Genomic DNA, 25,943 nt, shown 5'->3' with positions numbered 1-25,943 from the left:
CCCCTGCTCTTCATCAGCTCTGGCATTTTCAGGAACACGCGCCGGTCTCTCTCATGACGCTATCGATTGCGCGAGAGGAAGAAAGCTCTGCCCGCCATCTCTCCTGCCGACATATGGAAGACATATGTTTGTTCATACACAGAAAACACAGAAATAACTGAATTTCGCAGGAGTAAGGAGATATTGTTTTGCTGTGTGCTGAAATAGGAACAAGATGAGATGGTAATGTACGTGAGCGGAAGAAAACACGGATGTGTGCGTCCATAACTCTAACCAAGTACAGCTTGAGCCGCTGGAGACTCTGGCCGTACATGAAAAGAGCCGTCTCTGCCGCCGAGCCGGTGATAACTTGATATTGCGGGATCAGGAACGGTAACGGTCGCTGTTCTGCTCCGCGTTTAGCCGTGTTTAGATGGTAATCTGGGAGAAAAAAAAGTGTAAAGAGTAATTTAATAGATGTGTTTATCTGTCTGGAGTTGTGTGCACAGCCGTGTTATATCACAACTACGAAAAGTTAATTTCGCAGACTTCCCACGTTCCAGGCGTTCGCTAAGATGTTCCTACATGGACAGTAGGTTTTTACTAGTTTGTTGGTGTTTTATTCCAGGTGGTTGTTGTGGTGTTACACTGGTTGCTATGTTGTTGTTTAGTGTTTGATATAGCTTTGCCAAGTGTAATCACTGGTGCTAGTGGTGTTGCAATATGTTTGCTATGGTTTTGCTAGGTGGTTACTATGGTATTCCAAGTGATTGTTTTGCTGTGGCTGCTACTTGTATTTTAGGTGGTTGCTGTGTTGTTTCTTAGTAACTGATATGCTATTTCAGATGGTTGCTGTGGTGTTGCCAAGTGGTTGCTTTGGTATCCAAAGTGGGTACTGGTGGTTGCTGTGGTGTTGTTTAGTCTTTGCATGGTTTTGCTCGGTGGCTCCTATGGTATTTTGAGTGATTAATTTGCTGTGGCCTAGTGTTTGGTGTAGTATCAATTGTATTTTAGATGATTGCCAAGTGGTTGCTATGGTATCCAAAGTGGGTCCTGGTTGCTGTGGTGTTGCTAAAAGTGTTGTTTAGTGTTTGCCATGGTTTATCCCAGGAAGGGGCTAGGATGTCGCCAGGCTGATATACTGTATATGCTTAGTGATTGCTATGGTGTCTTAGGTGGTTGCTGTGATGTTTCCTTGTGGCTGATATGGTATCCTATGTGATTGCTGTAGTGTTACTTAGGGGTTCATATGATACTCCAGGTATGAACTCTGGTGTTGCTTGGTCGTTGGTATGGCACCCAAGCTAGCTGCTGTGCAGGTGCCGAGTGGTTGAAAGGGTATCGTAAGGTGACAACTTTAGTGTTGCTTAGTGGTTGCTATGGTAAAAGATTGCTATATTCCTGCCTAGTGGCTACTAATGTGTTGCTTACCATTGCTACAGTATCCCACAGTTACTGAGCAATTGCTACGTGGTCTATATGATATTCCAGGTGGTTGAAGTGGTGTTGCGAAGTGTTTAATAGGTGGTTGCTAAGACTAAGACTTACATTTTAGAAGCATGGAAAAACCCACAGCTCTTCACCTAAAGCCATACATTCTTATCAAAGAACATTGAAAGACCATTAAACTCTATATCTCGCATTGGCGAGATCGTTACCTGAAGTCTAGATAAAGCCTGCTGTCCATCTCCCTGCCTTAAAAACAGATTTTCATCTCTGTGGAAAGCAGAATTCCGTTATGAAGACATCCGTATTTAATTCAGGACACCCGGCGTCTGCGATGCCTCAGCGCCGTCCTCTTCAGAAAGCCGCGTTTACGTCATAACTGCCGTAGCAATACTCCTGTTTCCAATCGCCGGCAGTTACCAGCTACTTAAACCCTGCTTCCTGCAGGCTTCCAACAATGATGAAGAACATTAAGATTAATGTGCACTTCGCTGATGATGTGTTTCCTTTGATATGCCTCTTGGATGGTAATACTCTGGTGAGGTTATCAGATTTACTGATATTTTCTGATTGAAACCATATTTTACACCAGCTTGCTTTTATTCAGAGATGATGATATGAGATGTGAGATTGGTCTTTATGAGCTGACTTTACTCTTAATCTAGAAGATGTATAATGGGTGTGTTCACTAGCGTGGATGATATCTCCCCAAATGTTAAATCCCAACATTTGACCTATTTTTAGACTATACAATATAATACTGATATCAATATAAACAGTATTTTTACTGTATTTTTATTAGTGTCTGAAAGAGCTTCTTCCCGCAGGTGAACAGGATGTTGAACAGCCAATAGAACTTGTTAAACACACACACAGAGTCACTGCAGAGTCCAAACCATCAATAAACTCAACAATAAATAGAATAAAGAATAAAATAACATTACTGTTCCCATAAATGAGCTGCTGGTGTATCTTCACAGTGTGAACGAGCAGCTCAGTATCTGTCTCTGCTGAGACGGATAGATACGAACGCACCAAAGTCAGAGCCCTGACTCAATGTACAAATGTCTATTAGTATTCATGAATCTTGTCATGAAGCCTAAAATAGCAGATTACTGTATTTTTTTAGTATAATTTTAACGCAATTAAAATCAATATTAAAATTAAAATTTCCCAAAAAACGACAGTGCACCTTATAATCCGATGTTCCTTATGTATGAATTCTACCAGTCAGGTATTAAGGAGCAGTAAAGACACTCTGCTGAAGTACAGTGTTATGAGTGGCATTTATATCCCACTAGCACTGCAGTTAGTTCTGAATTAAATGGCGCTTCACCACAGTCATACTGCACAGAAGTGTTTAACATTATGATAGGTTACACCAAATGTTGGAGTTACAGCAATTTAGGTTAGAAATTCCAAGGACACACAGATTGCTTGATGCCTGGAGAGTATTGTATGTGAAATTTTCACAAATGTTTTTAATGAATCTTTACCTAGAGACACAGTGTGCAACAAGACCGAAATGGAGGTGATAGGCCAAATATCCAGAGACTAGTTTCAATTTAGCTATTTTAAAACAATTAGCACTTATGACTAAACAAAGCACTTTTTAAACATAGTTGTATTGACAATTTTGTCAGAGCCACTGTACTTAATATGGCAAAAACAATTAGATGTCAAAATAGTACAGCATGATTGACATATACTAGTTTTTTTTGGAACAGCGCCCCCCAGTGGGCGGATTGTTTCAGCACTGTTTCAGCAGGTCACTACAGTGTCTCCACCTGAACATAACTGCCAGATTGGGCAACATTTAGCCTGCCAAAATGTCTGCTGAATGCTGATTGGCTGATGGTGTTCAGCCATGTTGATTGATTAAGTTGCCCTTTGAACATCCTTTAGAGGCTGTATGAAAGATTTTGCATGCAAAGTTTCAGCTTGCTAGGTTGCACGGTTGCTGAGAAACAGTGTTCCAAATTTAACTGTTGGAGTGAATGGGGCATATATCCGGAAGGACTAATTTTCATATGGCGGCCATATTGTTTACAAATTTTAACTTTTTCTTATTGAATATTGAAGCGCATGCTCTCACGAGTATTTTGATACCAAACATGCCAGGATTGGTCAAAATTCCTAGGACTAGTTCGCAAAAGTATTTATGCAAATTAGCAAAAAATCTATATAGACGGAAGTGCATGGTCCAAATTGCAAAATTATAGGTATTGACCCAAGGAATCCAGTAAAAAAAAAAAATTCGTTGTTTATAGCGCCACCACTTGACCAATCCGTACTATTTTTGTTGTCCTCCGAGATGCACTGATCCTACATCTACCTACCAAGTTTCATGTCTCTACGACTTACGGTTTAGGCTGCACAACTGCTTTTTTAGAGGAAAAAGAATAATAATAATAATAAGAAGAAGAAGAAAAATCTTAGCAAAAACAATAGGGTTCTACGCACCTTCGGTTATTATAATAATAATAATAATAATAATAATAATAATAATAATGTGTATAGTTTACACTGCTTTTTCAGTTTTGAAACTGAAGATTAGCATGTAGCTGCCGGCCCATTGCAGGCCTAGCAGACTAGCAGCTTAGCTGCAATGCTAGTTAACGCCCAAACTTTTATATGTTTAATACCAAGGCTATGTTCAACCCAGCAGGCTTGATGCATGTTAATCCCAATGCTAACTGTAACTGTTTTTCTGAGCTGGATTTATTTGTAATTGTGACAGATGACAGAATGACAATGGCGACACTGTGCTGGTTAGATTGGATTGTTTTTTTGTTGTTTTTGTTGGAGTAACTGTATCTACTGTCAGGAGGTCAGGATGTTGGATAATCATATTCAACCCCACCTCACCTCACCCCGAACTCCCAAACTCATCCCTAAAGCACCGGCCGTCCGTTTGGACATGCGATGTACGATTTTCTATCGTGATTTACTTCCCTCGCAACGGAACGAGCTGCCACAAAACCTTTTAGCCACTTTTTTTGTTTGTGTTTTATTGAGGTCTGAGCTTAAATCACGGAAGATAAGCTCCAGGTATTTTAAAAGAGCAGAACAAGGCAGCGTTACGAGAAGAGGCATAAAGATGAAAAGCCCAGGTTAAAAGCTAGAGGCCTCCAGAGATGATTTCTCGGCGCTGTAACCAGATGTTGGGTCAGTTCAGGGCATTTTTGGAATATCAGTGTTTCAGTGGAGCAACGGAAGCCAACATTCTTTCACATTGGTATCCAAACCACACGCTGACCTGTTTAGATCAAAACAGTCCGTGGTGTCTGGGGCTCGGACGGGGGAATGTGCATTGGCAAAATAGCCAGATGTACCAGATATCTCCCAGAAACCTTTACCACTCGGCATAAAAATAAAGCGTTTGATCTTTAATCAGCGACTAGCTTCGGGCTGCTTTCCCCTAAGCACCGGGCCTATACTGTCATGCTTGGCTGACCCACATGTAATGTCCAATCAGTTTCAAATTATGACACATGGCTTATTATAGGCCCGTAATCTTTCCTTCTCCAGTCGGCCTCCCGAGCTAAAGCTCTCGCAGAGATCTCGCTCCGGAGCTCTGTTGTTCTTCCCGATACTTTACTACAGGAAAACACATGGATGTCCACATTCCACCATGACCTGATAGTTTCCAATACCAGAATGGGTTTCCATTCTTTCCTTATCTGGATCCATCGTGCAGATTTAAAGAGCGGGCGTCGGGTTGCAGACGTCCACAGTCTTATCCGTTTAGTCACCAGTTAGGGCTAAATTTAAGGCAGCGGCTATGACAGGATAGGATTTCCTAACTACCTAATCTTATCTTGCTTCATGATAAGAAAAAGGATTCCGTAAGCTTCTTGACAACCTTCTTCTTTAAACGATCTCTTTACTTAGGAGAAGTTTGGGATTCTTGGGTCCACTTAGCATTAAGATTACCCATACGTAAAAAAAAACAAGAGCTTGAAATCAGAGCTTGTGCGATCAGTTAGCGCTTTTCTGGTTCTCAAACCTAATCTTGAACCGTTTCGCTGTGTTTTCACCAACAAAAGCAGGAATCAAAGATCACATCAGTCACTCTGTATCTCTATTTCAGAAACTTCAAACTCTCTCTATTTATAATACAGTATTAATATATTTCAAATATGTATTTTTATTTATAAAATGTATTCAATCAGGAAAATCTCTCAGAGCAATTCACAAATTACTTTATTACAAATGCAGACATACATAAATATTCAACTCTTCATCTTTCTAAATTTCTCTCTTGTAGAGTCAATTTTTCAGAAGATATAGGGGACAAAACTGTGGAATGATTTTAACCATTTGGCAAAAATGTTTATCTGTAATAAAAACATCATAAATCATGTGATCATTTTTTTGTGTGTTTTATATACATATATTTTTATAATGTTGATGTTATGTTCGTTATAATAGATTTTAGTAACACTTTATAATAACTTACGACGTATTAATAGTTACTAGTGATGTATTAATGTTAAAAGTCTGATGAGCTAATGATTTGCTAAGATCACTAAATATAAATATATCCATGCTGATAACTAATTGTCATGTGCATCAATTCTGATGACATAATGCATTGTTCACATTAGTTTATCATTAGTTATACATACATTAATGAAAGTTATTATAAAGTGTTCGCGGTTAGAGGTAGAGGCTTTATTTAAGCCCGTGTTAGGTTTTTGCCTCTACCTGCACTGTATTTTATAGCTATTTGCAGTATATGTGTATGCTTTTGTGCAAAATAAATAAAAAAATATATATACAAAATTATAACACAGATCCAATGCTCCATAGCTGAATGTTGGGGAGCTATATACACCTCCAGCCCACATCTACAGTCATATGAAAAAGTTTGGGCACCCCTATTAATCTTAATCATTTTTAGTTCTAAATATTTGGGTGTTTGCAACAGCCATTTCAGTTTGATATATCTAATAACTGATGGACACAGTAATATTTCAGGATTGAAATGAGGTTTATTGTACTAACAGAAAATGTGCAATATGCATTAAACCAAAATTTGACCGGTGCAAAAGTATGGGCACCCTTATCATTTTATTGATTGGAATACTCCTAACTACTTTTTACTGACTTACTGAAGCACAGAATTGGTTTGGTAACCTCATTGAGCTTTGAACTTCATAGCCAGGTGTATCCAATCAGGAGAAAAGGTATTTAAGGTGGCCAATTGCAAGTTGTTCTCCTATTTGAATCTCCTCTGAAGAGTGGCACCATGGGCTCATCAAAACAACTCTCAAATGATCTAAAAACAAAGATTGTTCAGGGGAAGGATACAAAAAGTTGTCTCAGAGATTTAACCTGTCAGTTTCCACTGTGAGGAACATAGTAAGGAAATGGAAGACCGCCACGTTGCTAACAGGCACATATTTGTCTCCCATTGCAGTCAGGATCCACCGTGACCATGACCTGTACAGACGGCAAGTGGAACAAGCAGGTCTCCTGTGAGCCAGTGGACTGTGGCCTTCCTGACAAGTACCACGTCCACCCTGCCAACTTCCACTTCTCCGAGGGGACCACCTACGGCAAGAAGTGCACCTTCCAGTGCAGGGAACCTGCTCAGCTTGTTGGTGAGCATCTCACCAACCAAGGTTTCTGATGACTATATAGAATTAGCATCATTGTTATCATGAATTAATTGCAGGATGTTAAGTTAATTTGTCAACTGGCTAGCTTTAATTTCCAGGTATTAAATTAGCAACATCCTCTTGATGTTAAGCATTGTATATTGATTCTGTATTTTTCCCCTATGCTCAGTGGTTCACATTACACCCTGAGTAATGTACCTTAGTATTCATTATCTACATGCAAAGCTGTGCAAAATTGCTGAGTTGTTCCTAAGATATCACCACCGGTGGTTCTGCTGAAGGTTACGCTACAGGTTGATCAGCTATGGTATATATGGGATGTAGGAATATGAGTGTATGACATTGCTCTTGAATAAATCACTACCAACTAGAACATGAATAGTGAGGAGAGTATATTGTATATCGTATCAACCTTATAATAGGTTAACTGGTTTGTTTTCTGTTGGTTTTGGATTCTGTTAGGTTGGGTTGGATTGAGTTGGGTTCTTTGAGTTGAGTTCTTTGGGTTGGGTTGGGTTGGGTTGGGTTGGGTTGGTTTGGTTTGGGTTGGGTTGGGTTGGTTTGGGTTGAGTTGGTTTGGGTTAAGTTAGTGTAGGATAGGTTAGGTAAGGTTAGGGTAGGTTGGGTTGGGTTGAGATAAGTTGGGTTTGGAGATAATATTATATATCGTCTCAACCTTATAATAGGTTAACTGGTTTGTTTTCTGTTGGTTTTGGATTCTGTTAGGTTGGGTTGGGTTGAGTTGGGTTCTTTGGGTTGGGTTGAGTTGGGTTGGTTTGGTTTGGTTTGGGTTGGGTTGGGATAGGGTTGTGTTGGGTTGGGTTAGTATAGGATAGGTTAGGTAAGGTTAGGGTAGGTTGGGTTGGGTTGGGTTGAGATGGGTTGGGTTTGGTTTGGTTTGGTTTGGGTAGGAAAAGATAGAATAGGATAGGTTGGGTATGGAGTTGGAGACGTGTTAAGCTGGGTTTACGTTGGGTTAGATTGGGTTAGTTTAGGTTGGGTTGGCTTTGAGAAGGATAGGTTAGGATAGGATATGTTAGGTTGGGTTGTGTTGAGATAGGATAGGTTGGGTTGGTTTGGTTTGGTTTGCATCAAGTTGGGTTGGGTTGGGATAGGATGATGGGTAAGGGTAATTCTGGGTTAGGTTGAGTTGTGTTGACTTGGGTTTTGGGATTGGCTTGGTTTTGAGAAGGATAGGAAAGGATAATTTGGGTTGGGTTGGGATAGGATATGTTAGGTTAGATTGGGTTGATTTGTGATGGGTTGGTTTGCATCAAGTTGGTTTGGGATAGGCTTTGTTGGGTAAGGATAGGTTTGGGTTAAGTTGAGTTGTGTTGACTGGTTTGGGGTTGGGTTAGTTTAGATTAGGATTGGTTGTGTTGTGTTGGGTTAGGGTATAATAGGATGTATTAGCTTAGGTTGTGTTGGGATTTGGTTGAGTTAGGTTGGTCTGGATTGGATTGGGTTGGGTTATATTGACTTGGGTTGAGTTGTGGTGACTTAGGTTGGGTTGGGGTTAGGTTGTATTGAATTGGGTTGGATTGGGTTGGGATTGGGTTGAGTTGGGTTGGCCTGGGTTGGGTTGGGATTGGGTTAGGATAGGATAGGTTGGGTTGGATTGGATTGGGTTGGGCTGAGTTTTGTTGACCTGGGTTGGTTTGGGGTTGAATAGTATTGACTTATGTTTGGGGTTGGGTTATTTTCGGGTAGGATTGGTTCTGTTGGGTTTTCTAACGATTGGTTAGGTTAGGTTGGTTTTGGGTTCATTTGTGTTGAGTTGGGTAAGGATAGGTTAGGTTAGGTTGGGTTGAGTTAATTTGTGTTGAGTTCGGTTAGGTTGGGTTTAGTCTCAGCAGTCCATCAAAATGACTGACATGGCACATTTGGACCGGACTAAAATCACTGAAAAACTAATCCTGTCCAAATTGGACTTAATACAATGAATTCCATCGTTCATTAACCTACCTGTCCACTGTCTCTGCCTACTCTCTGTTCCTCTCAGGCACTAATAACACCCTGACATGCATGGAGGATGGGCTGTGGTCCTTCCCAGAAGCTCTGTGTGAACTCCGCTGTCCAGCTCCCCCTCCTGTGCCCAACGCCGTCCTGATGACCAAACGCTGCAACGAGACCGGGCTGAAAGTGGGCTCCCTCTGCAAGTACAAGTGCAAGCCTGGCTACCACGTCACCAACAAATCCAAGAGGTACCCCCCACCACTCAAAACACAACTTACAATCTTAATTAACAGTGGGAACACTCTGAGCCCTGAGTTTTATCACTACGGATGATTTGAGTGGATATGAAGGGATCATAAATTCGCTTTAATATAGTCGCTCATGCAGACTTAAGATTATAATTAATAGGTGCTTTTCAGTCGGGTCACAGACGGGGTCATCGGACCACTTTTACAACCATAAATACTTAGCTTGACACGATCTGTGCAGCCAGATTCAAGAAATTGAGGTTTTCATATTAGTAAGCTTCAGATTACAACCCCTTATCATAAAAAAATGGTGACAGTCCAAAAAATGCAAATAAAAATTAGCATTAGCTATATAGCTATAAATTAGTTTTACTGCAGACGGTATAAACCCAATATATTTCACTTTGTTTGCTTAACTTCCTTCATTAATAGGCATCCAACACAAATTGATAGGATTAATTGTCTTAATGAATCAACTCAACCCAATTTAAAGGTTTTTAGGTTGAATTGGGATGGGTGGGGTTGGGTTGGGATGGGTGGGTTTGGGTTGGGTTGGGATGGGATGGGTGGGTTTGGGTTGGGTTGGGATGGGATGGGATGGGATGGGATGGGTGGGTTTGGGTTGGGTTGGGTTGGGATGGGTGGGGTTGGGTTGAGCTGAGCTGAGCTGAGCTAAGTTGAGTTGAGTTGAGTTGGGTTGGGTTTGGTTTAGGTTAAGTTAGGTTAGGTTGGGATGGGATAGGTTGGGTTGGTGGTTGGGTTGGTTTGGGTCAGATTAGATTAGGATAGAATATGATAGATTAGGTTAGAGGGGTTGGGTTGGGTTTGGGTCTGGGTTAGGTTAGGTTGGGTTAATTTGGTTTGGGTTAGGTTGGGTTGGGTTGGGTTGGGTTGTGTTAAGTTGGGTTTGGGTTTGGTTTGGACAAAAAAAAAACCCTTATGGGATGAACCATCACATAGAGAAAAACATATGCCGCATTTAGGACCACTTTTCCAGGGATGTATATACATTTTTCAATGTTGCTGTCCAACATATAAAATGCGTAGGGAATTTGAAATGTAAATGTGTCAACAAATAAAACCATACTTTTGCACACCTTAAGAGATGTTTGCAGGAAAAATGGGGCAAAATAACAGTTGGAACACCTGTGGAACATCACTTGGTACCTTCAGTTCCAAAACCCTGAAATGCAGGGATGGATGTACAGTATGTTAATAAATTAAATAAACAGTCAACCTAAACCGTATCTCTTTCCTAAAGGCGATCGTTTAAGCGGCAGTGTACTGAAGACGGTCGTTGGCTAGAGGGCGCCTGTGAGCCGGTGACGTGTCCACCACCGCCACCGGTCTTCCACGGCATGTACCAGTGCACGGACGGCTTCCGCTTCGACAGCACATGCTGGCTCCATTGCCATGGATCCAATCGCACAGACAAGCCTCCACTTCCCTGCAAACAGGTCTGTTTTTACCTCCTGTTACGCTTCATCTGTTTGCATGTCCCCGTCAATGGCTTTTCACAGATGGTCGCCAACTTGAGTCATATAAATGGCTCTTAAAGCAACATAATACATTAAATGACCAAAAACAAAATAACATACATGGAATGTAATGAATGTAATGATAATATATATGTATGTAAGTGAATATAAAACTAGAGTGAAAAGATATAAGTGAGTTTATCGGGGGAAAAACTGTTCTGTAATTGTAAGGAGACTCTGTAATAACCTGTTGAGTCTTCAGCCTGGATACAAGATGAGATTGAGACGGTTGGGTATGGTGGAGTTCTACAGATTCCGATGTTGCTACAGCTGGGCCTGTAGATCCTGCTGTAGACTCATAGTTTGAAGCTGAAGCTGGAGTTCCAACTGCTCTACAGCTTCACTTAAGCCCAAGCTCAGCTGTATAAACTGGGTCTACCAAATGAAGTCTGCAAGCCTGGCCCCACCTCATGTCTCAACTGCATTGGCCTGTATTGGCAAATTCAACAACTTTTGCCATCATTTGTATAGAATGGAAGGGAATAGAACCAAATCATCCATGTTTTCTATAGCTTTGCATATATAACTTTACACTTTACATTTACGGCATTCAGCTGACACTTTTATACAAATATTATTTCTATTACAGAGGTGGACCAATGTAGTGTTAGGTGTCTTGCCCAAGGACTCTTATTGAATAGTACAGTCACCCAGACCGGGAATTGAGCCCCACATGATGTGGTAGCTCACTAGCAGAGAGTGTTGTTATCCACTGCACCACACCAACCACTAATGCACTACCGCTTACATCTGCACAGCCAAAGGTGTTTTTTTGAGCCTGGGTATCCCATTTTCTTCAATACTTCTGGTGCTTAAGACAGTGCTATAAACTCAGTGAAGGTGGTCTGAGACACTTGGTCTGGTAGAAGGGGCAGCCTCTGGTCTCAACCATTGGAAACATTTTGGCTTAATTTCTATAGAGCAAAAGGGAATTGAACCAAAGTGTCCATGTTTTCTATAGTTACTTGTGTGGGTGTCCAGTTTTCTTTAATAATTCTGGTACTTTAGACTTTAGTGCTCTAAACTTAATAAAGGTGGTTTGACACACTCTGATCTCAACTGCGTTGAATTTAGGAAACTTTTGGCTTAATTTTTGAAGGACTGAAGGAAATTAAACCAAAGAGTCCATATTTTCTATAGTTTTTTTTTTCTATTGTTTTCCATCAATGTTTTGGTTTTGAGCCAAATCTCATCTGTATAAACTTGGTATCCAGTTTTCTTCAATACTTCTGGTGCTTAAGACAGTGCTAGTCTGAGACACTTGGTCTGGAAGAAGGGGCTGGTCTATCCATTGTATTGACTCTATTGGTAGATTCAACAACTTTTGGCTTCATTTGACTAGAACCGAAGGAAATGAAACCAAAGTGTCCATGTTTTCTATAGCTACTGCATATAGAACTTCTGCTAAGGCTGTTTGTTGTTTTCCACTAATGTTTTGGTCTTGAGGCAAAACTTAGTTGGAAATCCTGTTTTCTTCAATACTTCTGGTGTTTAAACTATAATAAAGGTGCTATAAACTCAATAAAGGTAGTCTGAGACACTTGGTCTGGTAGAAGGGCTGGTCTATCCATTGTTTTGACTCTACTGGCAAATTCAACAACTTTTGGCTTTATTTGAATAGAACTGAAGGAAATTAACCCTAAATGTCCATGTTTTCTATAGTTATTGCATATAGAACTTTACAGCTTATATTGTATCTGCACAGCCAAGGCTGTTGTTTTCCATCAATCATTTGGTCTTGAGGCAAAGCTTATTTGGAAATCCTGTTTTCTTCAATACTTTTGGTACTTTATAGACAGTGCTTTAAACTTATTGAAGGTGGTCTGAGACACTTGGTCTGGTAGAAGGGGCTGGTCTACCCAATGTATTGACTCTACTGGCAAATTCAACAACTTTTGACTTAATTTGTATAAAACTGAAGAGAATTCATACAAGTCGTCCATGTTTTCTGTAGTTACTGCATACAGAACTTCACAGCTTGCGTCTCCGCAGCCGATGCTCTTGCTTTTCGTCAGTCGTTTGAGCTTAAATTGAAGTCCTGCAGTACAGTATGTGTTGCAGACGGTCTTTATCTAACCGCCTCTCACTCACTCTCTCTCTCTCTCCATCTGTCTGTCCATCCTCGCACTCGTCCATCTGGTTTGACTTAGATAAACAGAGAGAGGAACTCTGGTTTCAGAACCTGGAACAGGAAGATGATGTGTTCAGTAAATGTCTTTGTCACTCAATTGCTCACTCGCACACTCGTCCGCACACACTCGTGTACACACACACTCGTGTACACACACACACACACACACACACTCTTCATGTTGCATGGCTGACCTTGCCAGCAGCATCTCCCCAGCACCCCTTTGATGTTTCATTATGTCAGATGACCTCACGGTGGAATTTGCAGCATGGCACAAACATAATCAAGCGATCCTCCAGATGTAATCCGGGATGTTTTCACGCACAGGTCACCAGCACCGAAAGCCCTGCCGAAACGCAGACCATCCCCGCTGTATGATTCCATTAAGCCCCGCCATAATTGCACAGCATTAGATTTTCTGAGAAGCTCGGGAGCTCGTGATGAATTGTGCATGGTGCCGTAATCTGCCCTTTTAGATGGGTTCCAGTGATAGCAGCGGTGTTGGGGGATGTTGTTACATATCTTTTGGCCTGTTGTCCTTTTCTGCAGGGTCCCAACGCCAACGTGATCCGCTGCCGGAAGGACGGGAACTGGACCGGAGATTTCCGAGTCTGTCCGCAGCTGAAGGGACAGTGTGCTCTGCCTCGGAACCTCAACCCAAGTGTGTTCGTCAGCTGCAGGAAAGGATACGGCATAGGTGGGTGTCCCTATCGATTTTTGATCTTTTTCTGAAAACCTTCTCAAAATTGTAACCTTCTCAAATTGTACAGGGGTTGGACAATGAAACTGAAACACCTCATTTTAGTGAAGGAGGTTTCATGGCTAAATTGTAGCAGCCTGGTGTTCAATCTTCATTAATTGCACATTATTGCACCAGTAAGAGCAGTAAGAGTGTGAAGGTTCAATCAGCAGGGTAAGAACACAGTTCTGCTCTAAACATTACAATGCACACCACATTATGGGTGACATACCAGAGTTCAAAAGAGGACAAATTGTTGGTGCACGTCTTGCTGGAGCATCTGTGACCAAGACAGCAAGTCTTTGTGATGCATCAAGAGCCACGGTATCCAGGGTAATGTCAGCATACCACCAAGAAGGACCAACCACATCCAGCAGGATTAACTGTGGACGCTGTAAGAGGAAGCTGTCTGAAAGGGATGTTCGGGTGCTAACCCGGATTGCATCCAAAAAACATGAAACCACGGCTGATCAAATCACGGCAGAATTCAATGTGCACCTCAACTCTCCTGTTTCCACCAGAACTGTCCGTCACCACAATAAATTATTGTGCTCTAAAACCAGGTGTTTCAGTTTCATTGTCCAACCCCTGTATATCCAAAGGTTACCGGAACATTTAGGTTTCCTCAGTCTAGCACTATCGAGTGGGTAATGCTAATGCTGCTGCTCCCAGCCATAGTGCTGGAGAAACTTTACTGACTTCAACTCACCCTTAGACATAATATTGGAAATCTAAGCTTACTGTAAGTAAACGGAAGTGCTTTACTCACCCAAATAAACAGGAGAGAAATCTTCTGTGTAGATTAGCATCCAGTACTCGTTTGACTTTGAAAGAAAATGTTTTTTTTTTTAAGAATTACTGTTTTGTTTACTTCATTCACTTCCCCCAGCTTCCACATTAGAAGGGAAACATGGTGACACCATTGCTCACTTCAATGTAGGCATCCTTACTAGTGTCAGTTAATGTGTCTTATAACCTGGTGGACCTTATAGTCCAAAAAGTGCAGCATAGATTATATAGAGTATATGAATACACATTATGATCCGAATTGTAACCAGGACAGCAGGACAAGACTACTTGTCAATGGTGTTGAATCTTAGCTTCATCCAAAAGGTAAAATGAACATTGCTGTTTTTGTTCTGTAAACTACGGACAACATTTCTCCCAAATTCAAAATTGAAATATTGTTATTTAGAGAATTTATTTGTACACTGTAAGCCTGGATAAGTTGAATTTACTTAAAAAAAATTGAGGAAACCGGTTGCCTTAAAAAGGTAATGGGTAATGAAAACTTAAGTTAGCATAACTTAGAATATCAACTTATTACAACTAAAGGGAAAGTTGATTTATTTATTTTTATTTTTTTATACTGTAAGACCAGATAAGTTGAGTTTACTTAACTTTTTTGAAGGCAGCTGATTTGCTCTTTTTTTTTTAAATAATGGGAAATGAAATCTTGAGTTATCATAAATTAAAACATCAAGTTATTACAACTAAAGGGGAAGTTGATTTATTTCTAAGGTAGCCCAGGGGGAATCACTACACACTGATGGTGAGCGTTAGTCAGAAACTGTTGACTACACCCAATATGCAAATAGATTGTTACAGAAGCCAATAGAAAGGAAGCTGAACTCAGTTCAGCTCAAAGATCTCAGTTTGAATAGTACAGCATTTGTGCCCACAAATGTTCAACTAACTCAACTCAAAATAGTTGAGTATTGTTTAGAAATATCCAATTTTATGTGAAACAGAATTAAATAATTTGAGTTCGAACAATGTATGGGTTTACAGTGTAGAAAGAATTAAGAGTTCAGAAATCAATATTTGGTGGAATACGGTAAAAAAGTACGCTATTTGAACTTTTTTTTTTACTATATCAAAAGTCAGGCTGCTAGGTGATACAGTGAGAGAAAGAAGCCAAAGTCGGCCAAAGTCTCTAAGCCATCCAAGCGCTATAAAAGATCTAAGCCACGCAAGCACTATAAAGCAGTATAAAGGATTTGCTTCAATACTAAAAAACTACATCATCTATCCAAGTAATGCTTTTAAAATGTTGCCATTAAATAAGAAACATCAATCCGAGCCACATAGCGCAACCTAGGGCAGGAGGCAAGTATGCAAGTGTTGCCACAGTGATAGCATTACAGTGGAATAACAGTGCCGTGCCTCGCCATATATGGGCTGCTGGAGTTATAGCCACTTTGTATCATTTAAAGTGTTTTGGACGCATGCTAATACCTGTATACTTTTAGTGTGGGAGGTTTCATGGCTAAATTGGAGCAGCCTGGTGGCCAATCTTCAATTTTTATTAATTGAATAGAAATAAATGCTTAAAATAGGTCACTCTGTGTGTAATAAACAGAGATGGAAAAAGTACTGAAAAATTGTAATTAAGTAAAAGTACCTTTACTTTTCTAAAATTCTACTCAAGTAAAAGTAAAAGTACCCATATAAAAATCTACTCGAGTAAAAGTAAAAAAAAAAGTACTCAATTTAAAATGTACTTTGAGTAAAAATTACATAGTTACTTTTAATTATTTTATGTAAAAAAGTAAATACATTTTGTTAAAAATTGTGGTAACACTTTCTTTGAATGTCATCTCTATAAGACTCTATAAACATACTCATAACACGTTATAATGCATTCATAAGGCATTATAAACATGGCTATACCTATTTATAAAAATGTATAATTCATTATAGCCATGTTTATTATGCATCATGAACTGTGATTTTAATGCATTAATTGCTGTGTTTATAACATGTTATACATCAATACCAAGAAACTCAGTCCCAGCTTGCAGACTTTATCATGACTAAAACAGCTTCCAGCTTATAAACACACCCTCAATAATCCTATATACAGTATATATATTAACCACTCATAAATTATTCTTGTCTTGAATATAATATTAGTTATAGTCAGTTATAATGTATTATAACAGGTCTTTGTGCGCTCTAAGTAAAGTGCCAGACTTTCATTGTAGGACTAGATTGTTAATGATAGAGATATACTATTTTAACATATTTATTATAAACACAGCTTATAATGTATTATAATCACAGGTCATAATGCTTAACAAACATGGCTATAATGGGTTATGCATTTTTATAAACATTTATAGCCATGTTTGTAATGCCTAATGAATGCATTATAATATGTTATGAATGTGGTTATAGCGTCTAATAAAGATGACATTCATAGAAAGTGTTACCTAAATAACTATTAATCCACATAATAATTTGGATCTTTCAGGCAGTATTTGTTCAGACCAAACCATAAAACATTTTCAAGAACAAGTGGTATAGATTTCTAAGATCCATTTTTTTATTTACTATTAAAAAGTTATGGTCATATATGAGACTATAAACTGTAATTTAATAGTTTTACAGTTCATTATTATTTTTTAACTTGCCATTGCTATGCTTTAACTGCTATTTACATGTTTTTTTTTTTTGTAACAATGTGTACTTCATCAGTAGTTACACTGTAGTTACATGGATTGTTACCGTGTAACTACATAGTACTTAGTGACACTTATTATAAAGTGGGACCAATATATGAGTTTCACATTTTGAACTGAATTACTGAACAAAAAGTAACTTTTCAATGATATTCTATATATATATATATATATATATTTAGATGCATCTTTAGTTGAAAGGCTACCCTGTTAAAACCCAGTGTATGATGGTCATACAGATTGACCAGCTGGTCATCAAGCCTATAATTGGCTAATTTCTGTTAAAATTAGGCTCTATATAAAAGTCTAAACTCTAGACATGTTGAAATATTGAGCCTGGCTATATTCCAGTAACATTTTCCGAGAGGAAATCCCCTCTGATAGTAAAGTTCAGCTCAGCGCTACACAATGAATCAGTGTTTGAAAAAAAAGTAGTCCATATGATGTTGCTTATGGATTTCCTCTGAGGGTGTAATAATCTGTCATAGCTCACTCTGTGGAACATAAAACCATCACGCTCTGACAGAATTCAGATACGCTTATGGAGAAATATGGGCTGTATTTAAGTTCAATTCAGTTTGTTCAATTATTTATGTAATTTATGCAAATATTCTTTTTTTGATGATATACACTGTTTGCACAATGAAACTGAAACACCTGTCATCATTTTAGTGTGGGAGGTTTCATGGCTAAATTGGAGTAGCCTGCTGGCCAATCTTCATTAATTGCACATTGCACCAGTAAGAGCAGTAAGAGTGTGAAGGTTCAATTAGCAGAGTAAGAGCACAGTTCTGCTCTTACACTATTGCACTAAATATTAATAATATAACACTTTACTTGGATGGTCCATTTTATGGCCTTGTTGATGCTCAACTGACATTCAACTAACACTGAATTGAATGTCCATTAAATTTAACTTAACCCTATGTTTAATGTAAATGATTCAAAATAGAACCTAACCCTACACCTAACCCTAACCTTAACCCTTAATCAACCCTAAAATATAACCCTACACCTAACCCTAACCTTAACCCTTAATCAACCATAAAATCAAACCCTACACCTAACACTTACCCTAACCTTAACCTAAACTTAAAATCTAACCCTACACCTAACCCTAACCTTAACCATTAATCAACCATAAAATCTAACCCTACACCTAACCCTAACCTTAACCCTTAATCAACCATAAAATCGAACCCTACACCTAACCCTAACCTTAACCATTAATCAACCATACAATCAAACCCTACATCTAACCCTAACCTTAACCCTTAATCAACCATAAAATCTAACCCTACACCTAACCCTAACCTAAACTTAAAATCTAACCCTAAACCCAATCCTAAAATATTAAGATAAGCGTTTGGGTTAGAGTTGAATGTAGGATTATATTCAATAGACAATCATTTACTTTCACCATTTAGTTCATTTTCATTTAATAGACATGTAGTTGAATGTTAGTTGAATGTCAGTTCAGCATCAAAGAGGCCATAAAATGGACCATCCAAGTAAAGTGTTACCATTAAATATATTGATAATAATTAGTAATGGAGTTTATAATTAATTATTCACACAGCTTTTTAGGATTTTTTTCAGATATCTTTTGGATAATTAAACATGCGACGGGTCAATATGAACAGGGAACACCACTGCTTGTTTTTGACAAATGAACATAATAGGAGGGTAAAGTTTTAAGATCAGTCAATCCGAAAAAAGTACCCTCAAGTACAGTTGCAAAAAAGACTATCCAAAATGTTATGATGATGAAACTGGCACTCATTAGCACAGCACCCCAGATAAGAGCTGCCTTAATGCTTCACATAGTATTTTGGTTTGTGAATGAAAAAAAGATTTTTGTACCTTCAAACAGAGTGACTTGCTGAGTCTACTTGATACTACAACACAAAAATATATATTGTTTATATATTTTATTTTCTTGTCTCTCTCTCTCTCATATAGGAGCGGAGTGTGATGTTTCGTGCCGAGACAACAACGACGTGGTCATCCTCCCCGACAACATGACAGCTAGCAACGTCCTGGAGCACCACTGGATGAACCCTCCCAAAGTCATGGTGTGTTTTCCTCTGTCTCCCAGGACAACACACACACACTCACACGCACATGCACTTCACAAAAGAACGTTTCCTCTGAGATCCAGCCGGGGGAATGTTGCACTGAGCCTCCAGATCTGGAGCGCGGCGTGAGCTTTCAGGAGCCGATCGGACGGTGATTCATAATTCCTTTATTATTCCGAAACGTCTAGACGTGATTCGCTAAGAAGCGTAGAAACACTCCGCTTATTTTGAGTTGGGTCATCAAATCAAAGCAAATGAAATCTATTAATAAATCACTTTTTACAACTCGGCATCCATCAGAGTCAGGTCAAGGAGGTGGGAAGTCATTAACTTACCAGAGAAATTAAGAAATATAAAGAGATGAAATACATTCTGATTGGATTTATGGAGTGTAGAGAACTGAACGGAACTAAACACAAGGTGCCAGAAGGAAATATAGACATGAAGGTGTCCTGAGACAATGGCACCCATCCACTCTACCATCCACAAACCTAAGCCTTTAGATCTGGAGTGTGGCATGACCTTTCAGGAGATGTTCAGGAGCTAAGAGCCGATCGGACGGTGATTCATAATTCCTTTATAATTTGGAAACGTCTAGACGTGATTCGCTAAGAAGCGTAGAAACACTCTTTATTTTGAATAGGGTCATTAAATCAAATAAAAGCAAATCAAATCTTAAAAAAGCACTTTTTTACAATGCAACATCCATCAGAGTCAGGTGAAGGAAGTAGGAAGTCAGCCTAACAAAAAGGAACGTGCCAGAAGGTAACATAGACATGAAGGCATCCTGAGATAATGGCACCCATTCACTCTACCATCCACAAACCTGATTGATCATGTGTTTACCACAAAGTGGGCCAAATTAGAGCGCTGCATAAATGGTTTTCAAATTTTTAATTTGAAACCCCTAAATAAAATCCAGTGCTAATCATCATCATAAACTCTAACACCACGGAACTCAGCAGACAGGTCAGACTACAAAAATGGACCCGAAAAAGCATTTTACTACTGTTTCTACAAACCTACCAAGACCATTTGTCCACCCAAACTGACAGATCGAGCAAGTAGAGCACTATTAAGAGATGCAGCCAAGAGACCCATGGTCACTCTGGAGGAGCTGCAGAGATCCACAGCTCAGGTGAAATAATCTGTAAGGTGTGCACTCCCCAACCAAAGAAATAAATGAACCCGAAAAAGTGTTCTACAACTGTTTCTACAAACTTACCAAGGAAATAGCCGTTTGTCCACCCAAACTGACAGATCGAGCAAGTAGAGAACTATTTAGAGATGCAGCCTAGAGACCCATGGTCACTCTGGAGGAGCAGCAGAGATCCACAGCTCAGGTAAAATAATCTGTAAGGTTTGATCTCCACAACCGTCCCCCAAAAATGAACCCAAAAAGCATTTTACTACTGTTTCTACAAACCTACCAAGACATGGCCATTTGTCCACCCAAACTGACAGATCCAGCTAGTAGAGCACTATTAAGAGATGCAACCAAGAGACCCATGGTCACTCTGGAGGAGCTGCAGAGATCCACAGTTCAGGTTGGAGAATCTGTAAGGTGTGCACTCCACAACCATCCCCAAAAATGAACCCAAAAAGCATTTTACTACTGTTTCTACAAACCTACCAAGACATGGCCATTTGTCCACCCAAACTGAAAGATTGAGCAAGTAAATCACTGGTCAGAGAAGTAGCTAAGAGACCCATGGTCACTCTGGAGTAGCTGCGGAAATCCACAGCTCAGGTAAAATAATCTGTAAGGTTTGATCTCCACAACCATCCCCAAAAATAAACCCGAAAAAGCATTTTACAACTGTTTTTACTGTTTGTCCACCAAAACTGACAGATTGTGCAAGTAGAGCACTATTTAGAGATGCAGCCAAGAGACCTATGGTCACTCTAGAGGAGCTGCAGAGATCCACTCCACAAATCTGGCTTTTATGGAAGAGTGGCCAGAGGGAAACCATTGCTAAAAGAGAGAAAGACATAAAAAGTGCTTGGTTTAGCAGTTTTCCACAAGCCCTCGCAAGATGCTTTCAGGAAACACTTCAGGGTTAACTTACGTACTGCTGTTATACGACTTTGGGCAAGTCGGTTCAACAGTTTACCTTGTGATACTCAAAGGTTTACAGGTCAACAGACGTCTAGAGCCCGACAAATACGAGGGGAAAAGTCAGTCTGAGCAATAATGCAAACATTAAAGTCGTAATTTAGCGAAAGCGTAAGTGCTGGTACACTCTGGGCCCTCAGTGTGTGCGTGCGGGCCGTGTGTTTTCAGTTTCTAACTGGATGTCATAGTCGTCTGCCCCGGCCCTCATTCAATTATCGTTCATTAGACGCACAGTCAGGCGTGCACCAGCCTAACCAATTACCCAGCATTGGAAAAACAGGGTACCATTACAGTAATCTCTGAACTCATTTGAACCACGACGAGGCGGAGGCCAAGTCGTAAAAGTTAAAAAGCCGTCGGTAATCACTATAATTTCAAAAATGACCCTATTACAGGCACTAATAGAACAGCTTGATATGCATTTACCTGTCAGGAGTATTATATTGGTTTAGCGCTGAGCGCCGGAGTTGGCTGGGGGGCAGGTTTCAGAGCTCGTCTGGGGCAGGTTTGGGGTTTTGGGTAACACCTGTCTGTGTAAACATTAAACACTAACCATTGGGCGCACCGTGAGAGCTTTAGATATCTTTAAACTGGGACTTTAAACAGTGATAAGAAGCATAATGGTGAAAGGTGTGGTAGCATAACGCTAAATAAACCCTTGGCTGATTTGCTTTCGCAAATGAGATTTAATCACTGAAATTCGTTAAAGCTGTTCTGAAGGTTTTGGCTCCAATTTTTATGTTCAGAAAGAGCAGTATTGTTTCGGTTTTTTTTATTAGTCTACATCTAGTTCTTACGATGATACTTTATATTTCTAAAGTTTAAATATTACCTAAATTATTGTAAAATTTTACACACAAAAAAGTATTACACACAGTGATTTATTTTAAGTCTTTATTTATTTATTTTATTGTTGATGATTATCTCAAAAAATAAGAATATTATATAAGACCATTTGGTACTTTTGGCAGTGTGCCAAGTCCTGCTGGAAAATGAAATACGCATTTCCCAAAAATTTTTTAGCAGTTGTCAGCAGTTCCTTGGTCCCTCGATTTCCAAATGAAATGCTACATTTACTGATGGTCAGTGATGGTTTTGGAGAGCCATATACCTGTATTTATTGAGGAAAATGATCCAATATTACGTATTTGTGAGTGGCAAAAATATGTGAACCCTTGCTTTCATGGCTTGTGGTAACTGTTAATCAGTTCTGCACAATGGCTTAGGAGGACTTTTAACTTATTCCTCCCTGCAAATCAGCTTCAACAGTCTTTTGTCTTTGACTTGGCCATTTTTCTTTAACCGTTCTTTGGTAGAATGACTTGTACTAAATGTACTAAAGGTCATTGTCTTGCTGCGTGACCCAGTTCCTTCTGTGATTGAGTTCATGGACAGAACAGATGCACTGAAATTTTCCTTTAGAATTATCTGATTTAATTCAGAATTCGTTGTTGCATCAACGAAGGCAAGCTGTTCTGGCTCACATGCAACAAAACAAGCCCAAACCATGTTACTACCACCACCATGTTTCACAGATGGGATAAGGTTCTCATGCTGGAATGCAGTGTTTTTATAAAAAGTCACTCTTTTCATTTAATGAATGTGACCCTGCCGACTATTACACATCCTCCTCTTAGAGTGGCCATGTAGCCCTAACACTGTACCCTACCCCTCTATCCCAACAAGAACTGGGATCATTTACCCCTAGGGGTGAATGTGCAAAATAAAGGGGTAGAGCCAAGTGGTAGGGGCAAGGGACATTGAAAAGGAATTGGGACTTGGAAATGTCTTGAAAAATGTTGTTATACAATCTAATGTCCAGCAAAAAATTGTGCTATTAACTTGCAGCCCTGATGAGTGCCAGTTTCTTCATTAACATAACTTTTTTTGATGGTCTTTGAAATGTTTCGGATTGACTGACCTTCATTTTTTAGAGCTATTCACTGTATACCTGTAACTCTACCTCTTCACTACTTTACAGTTGATGCTCTCAAACACTTTTTTTAAGAGACAAGAAATTCAAGTTTAATTAACTCTTGATGAGTTCAGCCCAGCTGTTAACTGAAAGCTAAACATTCCAGGTGACTCTATCTCAAAAAGCTGACTACTTTACCTCTAAGCGGGAATGTGCAAAATGAAGGGGTGGAGCCAAGTGGTAGGATCAAGGGACAATGGAAAGAAATTAGGCCTTGGGAATCACTAAAATTCGGTAAAATTTATTTAATCTAATATCCAGCAAAAGCTGTGCTGTTAACTTGCATATTTTTGAGGCTGATCTACTGAACTTATCCTGTGCAACAAAGGTAACTCTTGCACTTCCTTTTCTGGGGCGGTCCTGATGAGTGCCAGTTTCATCATCATTATAACATTTTTGATGGTCTTTTATGGCGACTGCATTTGAGGATACTTTCAAAGTTCTTGAAATGTTTTGAAATTGACCAACCTTCATTTTTTCTTAAAGTATTTTTTATTCTTTACTTAGTTGAGTAGTTCTTGCTTCTCATAATATGGATTAGAGCATTACTCAAATAGAGCTATTATTCACTGTATACCTGTAACTCTACCTCTTCACTACTTTACCTTAACTGATGCTCTCAAACACTTTATTAAGAGACTAAAAAATCAATTTTAATTTACTCTTGATGAGTTCAGCACAGCTGTTAACTTAAAGCTAAACATTCCAGGTGACTCTACCTCATAAAGCTGACTTTACCTGTAGGCGTTAATGTGCAAAATGAAGGGACGATAGAACTGGATTAGGCCTTGGGAATCACTGAAATTCGGTAAAACTTTGTTATTTAATCTAATATCCAGCAAAAGCTGTTCTTTTAACTTGCGTTTTTTTGAAGCTGATAAATCTAATGAACTTATCCTGTGCAACAAAGGTAACTCTTGCTCTTCCTTTTCTGGGGCGGTCCTGATGAGTGCCAGTTCCATCATATGGATTAGAACATTACTCAAATAGAGCTATTATTCACTGTATACCTGTAACTCTACCTCTTCACTACTTTACCTTAACTGATGCTCTCAAACACTTTATTAAGAGACAAGAAATTCAAGTTTCATTAACTCTTGACGAGTTCAGCACAGCTGTTAACTGAAAGCTAAACATTCCAGGGGACTCTACCTCAATGTGCAAAAAAAAAGTACATATCAATGAAATTTGTTAAAACTTGCTGGACATTTTGTTTTCTCAGTAGTTTTATTATGTATTGTTGTTGTTCTGATTATTACTAATATTGTTCTCACCGTTGCCGTATCGCTCGTGTTACCTCTCTCCGATGGGAAATTCTTGTCCAGTCAGCCATTTTGGGCTGGAGAAATGAGATGACACGTTGGTGATTGATTGGTGAAATTGATCTGGCGTGTGCGGTGGGGGGTGGATCTGGCCTGCTGGGGGAAGAGGAGCCTGAATCGATGGCGCTGAAGCGGGCCAGGGGGGTTAAGCTGAGGTAAGATCAATAGGTGCTTCGCATCTGCCTGCAGCTCGCCACCCGCGCCGCTCCATGTCAATCGATGGCGTCTGAATTCCACAGCACCTGTTCCTCGTAGCGCTCCTGCGCAAGGACATGCTCACCTGACACTCGCCGCCTGCCTCCAGCACGCTGCTCAATCAAATATACACAGAGTTATACAGTTTAATTTAACCTCCCGAGACCAGGACTCTTACACTGCATGCATTTTTATTTCTCTTTGCTATTTGGGTTAATTAAAACCTGCTTAGTGTAAAAAAACAAAGAATTATCTTTTTAGGTTCCAGAAACTTAGAATTACAAATAAGAATACCAATGTGTAAAACTGCATCACTGCGACTGCTATTTATAGACAGGTAAAATGAATAGGTGACATAAAAATTTAGAAATTAAAAAAAGGCTCTTCTAGAAACATCTAGAAATATACTTTACTATAAATTAATCTATTTAAACTTTGTAAATAAATTTAAAGAACAAAATATAACTTGGTTTAATCAATAAAAAAATTTGATCAAAAAAGATAAGATTATTACAACAAAAAATGTATTCAAATTAAGCTAAAATTAACTTTTACATAATATAATAAAAATAGAAATTAACTAAAAAAAATCTAAATAACAATGATACAAATAATAATAATAATAATAATAATAATAATAATAATAATAATAATAATAATAATAATAATAATAGAATCAAATAAACAACTAAAATAAAAAATATAAATATTTTTTTGGCTCAAATAAAGACATATATAAAAACATAAGTAATTCTTTGTTTGGTGCTATGTGTAATTTTAAAGGCATTTCAGAAACAGAATAAAAAAAAAATACAAAGTTAAAATATAATAATAATAATAATAATAATAATAATAATAATAATAATAATAATATTTGTATATATATATATATATATATATATATATATATATATATATATATATATATATATATATATATATATAAACTTTTACATAATACAATAAAATATTAATAAATGAACTAAAAAACTTTTATATCCCACAGGTTAATTCAATGTTCTTTAGCTTTCATGTGACATGGCAAAAGTCACGGGACAGTGCAATGACATCTGGTACGTCAGTGTAGTTATATACAGTACATAGACATTGTGTCTCGTCCTGGTGAACT

The 25,943-nt window shown here is 38.8% G+C and overlaps 1 protein-coding gene across 1 annotated transcript in view; it reads left to right on the top strand.

Moving 5' to 3' along the window:
- Positions 1 to 25,943, top strand: part of LOC103040342 (pappalysin-1) — a 236,254-nt gene that overhangs the window by 163,479 nt on the left and 46,832 nt on the right. The window contains exons 16-20 of the mRNA XM_049465816.1: positions 6,851 to 7,034; positions 9,055 to 9,256; positions 10,518 to 10,713; positions 13,475 to 13,622; positions 19,091 to 19,203. Of these exons, the coding sequence (XP_049321773.1) occupies positions 6,851 to 7,034; positions 9,055 to 9,256; positions 10,518 to 10,713; positions 13,475 to 13,622; positions 19,091 to 19,203 (843 nt within the window). The remainder of the gene's footprint in view (positions 1 to 6,850; positions 7,035 to 9,054; positions 9,257 to 10,517; positions 10,714 to 13,474; positions 13,623 to 19,090; positions 19,204 to 25,943) is intronic.

The sequence above is a fragment of the Astyanax mexicanus genome, chromosome 1 (assembly GCF_023375975.1).
Source record: "Astyanax mexicanus isolate ESR-SI-001 chromosome 1, AstMex3_surface, whole genome shotgun sequence".
Taxonomy (NCBI): domain Eukaryota; kingdom Metazoa; phylum Chordata; class Actinopteri; order Characiformes; family Acestrorhamphidae; genus Astyanax; species Astyanax mexicanus.
This window is presented reverse-complemented; position numbering and strand designations above follow the sequence as displayed.